This window comes from Cupressus sempervirens, chromosome 3 (genome assembly GCF_028749045.1).
Source record: "Cupressus sempervirens isolate cs-2001-9-10 chromosome 3, ASM2874904v1, whole genome shotgun sequence".
Lineage (NCBI taxonomy): Eukaryota > Viridiplantae > Streptophyta > Pinopsida > Cupressales > Cupressaceae > Cupressus > Cupressus sempervirens.
The window spans coordinates 865,735,756-865,743,570 of record NC_143120.1 but is presented as its reverse complement, the minus strand read 5'-3'; the positions used below and the strand labels follow the sequence as shown (position 1 = coordinate 865,743,570).

The following is a 7,815-nucleotide window of genomic DNA, read 5'->3' as shown; positions in this document are numbered from 1 at the left end:
ACTAACCCAAAAGAAAGAAACTAGAAATCTATCAAGACATTTTGAGATAGCATCAACTCCAGTCCTTCTATTATTCCAAGTAAAGAGACCATTAGCGGGCTTAATATCAGAAAGATGCAAGAGATCTATATTCTAATGAAAAAGATCAGATTAAGGCCCTAACCGAGCCAACCCATCCAACTTTTCTTATAGATTGAAGACCAAACTGAAATCTCCTACTAACACCAAAGGATGGTAAGGATGAAAGTTTCTAACATGACAAATATGCATCCAGAGTTTCAAATTTCCCACAAAATCAATAGGTGCATAGACATTTGTAATCAAGATCACCTCACTAGAATCCATAGAAGAAGCCATCATAGATAGAGCTGAACAAGAAGACACCCAACCAAGGAGATAAATTTTCCAAGGGTCCCAAAGGATAGCCAAACCACTAACTATCCCCATAGCTCAACACAGTGCCATTTCCCATGAGGCCAAATACTAGAGGCAAATTGGTCCATAGACTCCACTAAAAACTTGGTCTCCTGGACACAAAAAATGTTTGGAGAATGATCAATCACCAAATTGTGAATAGCCTTTTGTCTAGGGATGCTATTCAACCCGCTAACATTCCATGAGAGGATGATCATCATTGAGTATGATGGGGGAAATGAGCATCCAAGGGTTGTACAATCCCATACTCTATCAACATATCTCCTATAAGTTTGAGCTTCTCTTGGTCTTTTTTACACCCACTCTTTAGAGGAGGAGTAAATGAAACCCTCTTAAAAGGTTTTTGTAGCAAACCCAAAAGGAGTCGAGATCCCTTATCCTTACCAGATGCTAGCACATCCTAAGCTAAGTCCGCTAGAACACCAACATTATCTTGAGGCACCACATAAGTCACCAAAGCTCCAAACTTAGGAGTAATAGGGAGCTCATTTGGCTGACAAACCACAACTTGAGATGCTTCATAGGAATCATGAGGTAGAGCTTCCCCATCACAAACTAGATCAACTAAGATACTAGGAGGAATACCTTCCTCTAAAACCATACTTTCCAGCACCTCAAATCGATTAAAACCAGAATTTGACTACCAGTCTTTGAAAGACTTTTCTGACCATGCCCTTTAGCTCATGGGTGAACATGAATAAAGCCATCCTTATCCGGACCAATATTAGTCAATTGAGTCTTCCCTTTTCCCATATTATCTTCTAGTACATGCCCTTAGCTATGTTATCCATTTGAGCTTTACCTTTTCCTGTAGTGTTTGATTGACCACCATCATTGCTAGTAGCAAAGCCATCTATCCCTTTAGAAGCTGAGACCCGAGGGGATTAACATTGCAAATGACCATACTCATGACATTTCCAACATCAGAAAGGAAAGGGATTCATAATTCGATTGTTGCACCTAGGAAGAAGACCCAAGACAAATTTTCATAGAATATGGTAATGGGTTATTCAAATAAATTTAAACATAGATTCTGGCATAAGAGAGAACCATTTTATCGAGGGATTGATGTGCAATCACAGCTGGCTTTCCAAGAAAAGTAGAAATTTGATGAAGAATGTCTTCTTGCCAAAATTCAAGGGGAAGACGTGGCAGACAAACCCACACTGGCACATTTGAGGGTAGATCCTCAACATAATTAAATCTTGAATGCTAAGGTTTAACAAATAACCCCAAATGGTTGTAAAAATAAGGACCCCCTTCAAAAACACGATCTCGATCAACCATGCAAGAGAAAATAATAAAGAAATAACTATTCCCAGACAACATGATCTCCGTATCTCCTTCCATCTGCCATGAACGATGAATCCATGCCTCAACAATTGATAAGGATATCTGAATACCAAGAAATTTACATATCAAAGCATGCTTAGTCTAATACTCAGTGTCCTCCATTACTGCGTTTGGAGGAATAACTAGAATAGGGTGATCATGGCTTTGTGGGAGACAACCATTAACTTTTTTAAGACTAGAGCTCTCCCCCACATAAAATGAGTTAGATCCCTTTGCATTCATGTTCGGAAGAGAACCATGCATGTGCTGAAAAGAGCCATGCATGTTCAATAAAATACCATCTATTACCACTAGCTCAGAAGAAATTTTAGACCCAAGATTACGACTTGGTTACTTATCCATGTTGTTTGGCAGAGTCGCAGTTGCCACGATAGCATTGGTACCATCAGATTCCATAGTTTTCCCAAATGCTTGTTGCAGATCTGTCAACACTCCCTACTTGGTTGAATATGGCTCAGAGCTACCTCGTTCTCTGGCTTGTTTCTTCTAGTTATTCAAACCTGCAATCATTTTTTCATTCTCCATTCTTCCTTCAACCCTACACTGATAGTTCGAAGGTTTCTGATTTCCAATTTTAGATTATATTTAAAATTATATGAAAATTTCTAATTTGTTTAGGTGGATTCATATGAAGTGCTAGTGTGAATTGGTATTGGTTAGGAGTCAATGATTAGGAAATAGAGGATTTGAATATGAATGTAGGGTCACAGTTAAGAAATATAAGATTGCCTTTAAATAAAATGCCCATATTCTCATGGGCTAAGACAAATAACTTTTAGGTAGATTGATTTTGAGCTTTTATATGTTTATTAAACTATTATTAATGCTAGTCTAAATCTAAATTTAATGTCAATTTAATGTGTTAAATACTTTTTTAATAAATCATCACTTATCCTACAAAATTTATTTTATTTAATGAAATTATATCAAAATATTTTAAGCTCTAATAACAATAATTTTAACCAATTTTTCAAAAACATTCTCTCTTCTTTTCATATTGTAATAAAATCTCATTATCTTAATTATCTTTAGAAAAATTCACAAATTAAACTATAGAACTACCATAATCCTAACCTATTTCTATTTTATTTCTAATATTAATCCTAACTCTACCTATACCCTTAACTTTATCCTAAAGGATGATCATAAATAAAATTATAAACTATAATAATCCTAATCCCGATCCTATTTTCATCTTTAACACCATCCTAACTATGTCCCCAACCCTAACTTTAACTTTAAATCTAACCTTATCATAAACCATAATCCTAAACTGAACCCAAATCATAGCTCTAATGAAAATCAAAATCTTAACTATAACCCTAAACCTATTTCTATCCCTAATCTTACTCCACCCAACCTAACCTTGTTTCCAACTATATCCCTCAACTTATCTCTATCCTTAACCATACTTTCCTAATCCTAACTATATTCATCTTTATTCTTAACTCTACTTTGCTAACTCTAACCGTAATCTATCTAATGTCTTACATGTCTAAAACAAAAGATAGTAGTTTTCTTTCCGCAATTCATTAAAATTGTTTGTTGTGTTTGGAGAAAATGGTTAGAATGTACACTAAGAAAGAATAAAAGGAAGAAGTGAAGGAAGAGGTGTCTTTGCACTATATTCTCCCTTGGTATGTATTCTTACCATTCTTCTACATTAGATCTTTCATCCTACATAGTGAAACATCCATGAAGAATAGAAACAAAAACACACAACAATATAAGTTATATAGAAAATATTCAATATCCCATATAGTAATTGTAATGAAAGATTTGAATTCATATCATTTCGATGCTCAGATTATGCATTTTATCATAAAACCAAAGGCTCCACACAGTTTATTCGTGCTATAATTTCCTAAACAAATATAAAAAATAATAATAATCTTTATGAATAAAAAGTCCACCATAGAATAAAATAATAACTTCGTATGCGAAATTCCAGAATATTAACATACCATTTTGCCGTCAGACGGTTAAACTGCGTTGTCCATTTCCAAGATCTAACCTTTTCGTTGATTTTACAAGCCGGGTCTCATTTTTTCTCTTGTTATGCTGTGTCGGCCTCCAGCTCGCTCTTAGCGGTTTCCTTCACGCTTGCCGGCTTCAAGAAGCTCATGTCTTTCGTCGATGATGCTCGGTTTTGCTAAAATTTGAAGAGTTAAAACAGGCCATTAACAGAAAAAACAGGGTAGAATGCTCGGAATATACACAGAAATGAGGTCTATTGAGGTCACTTTTACAGCTTTCTGCAGAAGAAGTTCGTAATTAGTTGTGTAAATTATACCGATTCTTGCCTTTAAGTATTTCATCCTATTTTAAGAAAATTGTTGGAAGATTTTGGTCAGTGCCCACAAAGAAGAGGATTTATTGACAAATATGAGGGAGAAATTACAGGTACAGCATGGTTTTCTAGGATTAGTACCAATTTTGCTTTGTTTTCTCAGCACTGCACAGAGCCTCTGCAACAGAACATGCGGTTCGACAACGGTGAAATACCCATTTGGGTTTAGCGGCAATTGTCCTTACAAATTGGATAATGTTTGTTCCCCAAACGGGCAAGTATACTTGAAGGGCTATGAAGTTGTGGATTTCTTGAATACCAGCGTTCTGGTTGATCCATGGAGCAACAACACGAATAGTAGGAACATCACATGCACCAAGGACTTAAAGGACGTTATATTAGATTTCAAGCAGCAATTCGCTCTTACAGATCGAAATTTGCTTATGTTGGGGCCTAATTGCAATCGGTCCGATTGTAGCTTCAATTTGACTGATTTGATAGATCTGGGGAGTCGTACAAATAGTTGCAGGGAGGCGGATCTGAAGAATTTTTCTTGTATATCAAATATGGATTCGAAGGATTGGTTGCCATGGGGAATGGTGGAGAATTCGCCATGCTCTACACTGTTGAGCAGCGTCATATACGAAGGGAAAATAAATATTTCAGTGCCCATAAGCGTTAGGGTGAATGCCATTGATCTTGGATGGTGGGTGGATGGAAACTGCAGCTGCTCTGCCAATGCCACATGCTCTGAATTTCTGAATCCCAATAACAATGAAACGGTGCATAGATGTTTTTGCATACCAGGCTTTGTGGGTGATGGATTTCTTGAAGGCTCTGGATGCATGAAAGGTACCACAAATGACTGCTTTTCTATGTTTTCCATTCATAGCTAGGGGAAGAGATTCAGTAGTCATTTATGTTAATTTTGTATATCTAGATTTCTTAAACTGTAAGTCAAATTATGCCAATTTTTTTTGCTGTAAGGTGACTCAAGAGCTTAAAGCTACCATTTGGACATTTACGGTTCTGTAATTGCAGTAGAGTACAAAGTGATCAAAAAGTGTCATTTAAAACACTTGTATGATATGCGTTATGTTCACCCCAATCCCTAATAGTCCGTCATCAAAAAACACCAAAATTACCAGTACTTATGTTAAAATGTTCCAGTGGTCATTATTAATGTCAAGTAGTGCACAAATGGATCAATCACCAACTAAAAATGCTAAAAAATGATCGACTATTAGTACATGTGTCTTATGATTATTGAAACCCTAACGGCTACTACATCTCTTCCCATAATAGAATTTTTAGAATTTGAATTTGGTTTTGGCTGTTTATTTTAGATTTTAAATTGGTTATTGGTCGTTTAACCTTCTATATTATGTATTTTTTTTTGTTGTTTAAATGCCTAATAGATGCTAGGTGCTTCTCTGAAATTACATCTCATTCTCAAAGTCGATTCAAGGCTCCTTGATACTGCAAATTTAGCTGTATAGCTGTTTATCTTAGATGTTGAATTTGGCTACGGCTGTTTAGGTTTTATTTTGAAATTTGAATTTGGTGTCGGCTGTTTAGCTATTTGATTCAGATTTTGAATTGGGTATTGGCTGTTTAGTCTTCTGTATAAAGGATATTTCTGTTTGAGGCCTAATGGATTCTAGGCGCTTCTCTGAAAATATTGCAAAAAAAACTTCATCTTCAGTTTTAATATTTCATTTCATTTTCAAAGTCGATTCAAATTTCATACCTCTTTCATATTGCAAGATCATAATTCAATATGTGCTGATGTATATTCAGACTGCAATTCCTCTGGAAGCTGTGGCACAAACTCAAAAAACATCGCTGTGATTTCCAGTGAGTTACACCCTCCTCCATTAAACTCAACCGGGCACTTAAAATCTGTTCTAGCTTTTCAGTTTCAATTACTTTTTCAATCTGAGGTACACCAATTTGAATATTTCTTCGCCTCTTGTTTTCAGCAGCTGTTGCAGCAACCGTTGTGGTTTTAGTCTGCGTTGTTGTATACTACAGCAGACGAGCATCTTTAGTGAGAAAGAGGACGGTAAGCGTGAGAAGGCTCTTGTCCGCCAATGGAACATTGACAATTCCGATCTACAGCTACAGGGAGCTTGAAAAAGCCACAAAAAACTTTTCTGAAAAAGAAAAACTAGGGAGTGGAGCATTTGGAACAGTATATGCCGGAAAGCTTCCAAGCAGACGATCTGTAGCAGTGAAGAAGATCAGGTACATGGGCGGTGACGACAATGGCATACAAAGAGTCCTAAATGAAATCAATCTTATATCTTCAGTGAATCACCCAAATCTTTTGAGACTTCTGGGCTGTTGCTTGGAAGAAAGGGGAGAACCCATTCTTGTCTATGAATTCATGCCCAACGGCACACTATGTGAGCATCTGAGAAGAGAAAGAGGAGAGGGGCTTTCATGGCGGAAAAGATTGAAAATAGCCGCAGACACCGCATCAGCTCTTGCTTATCTTCATTCCGCCATTAATCCCCCAATTTATCACAGAGACATCAAGTCCAGCAACATTCTTCTGGATTATGATTTCAATTGCAAAGTTGCGGATTTTGGGTTGTCCAAGCTTGTTTTGTCCGAATCTTCCCACATTTCCACGGCTCCCCAAGGAACTCCAGGCTATGTGGATCCTCAATACCATCAGAATTTCCATCTCTCTGATAAAAGCGATGTGTACAGCTTTGGGGTAGTGTTGGCAGAGATGATCACGGCGCTCAAAGTTGTAGATTTTTCGCGGCGGAAGGATGAGATCAATTTGGCATGGCTGGCTGTAAAATCAATTGGGTCAGGGGCCGTTGATGAAATTGTGGATCCTTTTCTCAATGTTGATAAGGATTTTTCTGTGAGATCAAGTGTGCACAGAGTCGCTGAACTTGCATTTAGGTGTTTGGCATTTGATAAAGATGCAAGACCTTCCATGACAGAGGCTGCAGAGTACTTGTCGGCCATTGGAGATGAAGATGATGAACAGGGAGAGGAGGAAATTGGGGATTTGAAGATTGCGGGTATTCATACGTCAGCGCCACAGTCTGATCATGATCCCTGGTTTAGCAGCCACGGCTCTGTGTCAAGTGACTCTGTTTCATAAATTCCACAGCATAATTAATTTACTTGTTCCATTATACAATTGGATCATAGCTCCTTCCGAAAAAATTCAATCTGGAATTCGAATTCATCACCAAAAATTTGAGGCCACCGTAAATGTACATTTTAGAATGAACATCTGTCTCTTTTGTTCGATCAACATCACGATTTTCTCACCCAAATGGAAATGTATAAAATGTCTCGGAACAAAGAAAAGCTAGATGCATTTGCACAAGCGTTGCCCAAACAGTAAACGTGTCAGTGATTAGAAGAGAGAGTAAACAAGTGTCCTCAAAACTTCTGGTGATGATCGATTTTGTTTTTTGCGCGCGATATATCACTGATCTTCCTAACATCTTTAGAAGGTCGTTACAGCAATAATCACGGGCAACCATTATTTGTCTCTGAAGCACCCACGTATTAATTATTTAAAAATCAAAATATTTTTTAATTTTTTTTTTAATTAATCATTATTGGATCTATATTAATGAAGGCTGCCATCCTCTCTACAAATTGCATCATTGACTAAATAGCAAAAAAAACACAATGATTTTTTTTGAAATTTTCACCATTTGATCTTTGTGATCTATATATTTTGTTATGGAAAATAAGGA

General features: G+C 36.8%; 1 protein-coding gene across 2 annotated transcripts; it reads left to right on the top strand.

The window, feature by feature from the left end:
- The first annotated feature begins 3,838 nt into the window (after nucleotides 1-3,838).
- Nucleotides 3,839-7,604, top strand: LOC149569515 (wall-associated receptor kinase-like 14). Of its 2 annotated transcripts, none has more exons than XM_089822191.1 (3): nucleotides 3,839-4,930; nucleotides 5,879-5,935; nucleotides 6,064-7,604. In XM_089822191.1, exons 1-3 carry the CDS (start codon nucleotides 4,174-4,176, stop codon nucleotides 7,203-7,205), a joined length of 1,956 nt encoding a protein of 651 aa, XP_089678317.1. In that variant the 5' UTR covers nucleotides 3,839-4,173; the 3' UTR covers nucleotides 7,206-7,604. The 2 variants fall into 2 exon arrangements, with proteins under 2 accessions (XP_089678317.1, XP_089678316.1); XM_089822190.1 differs by having other exon boundaries at nucleotides 6,061-7,604.
- The last annotated feature ends 211 nt before the right edge of the window (nucleotides 7,605-7,815 follow it).

Bases quoted from the DNA above. Each gene is read 5' to 3' on its own strand.
- LOC149569515 (XM_089822190.1), top strand. From the start codon at position 4,174: ATGAGGGAGAAATTACAGGTACAGCATGGTTTTCTAGGATTAGTACCA. The intron at 4,931-5,878 runs GTACCACAAATG...ATGTATATTCAG, and splicing joins AGGCTCTGGATGCATGAAAG to ACTGCAATTCCTCTGGAAGC. The intron at 5,936-6,060 runs GTGAGTTACACC...TCTTGTTTTCAG, and splicing joins AAACATCGCTGTGATTTCCA to CAGCTGTTGCAGCAACCGTT.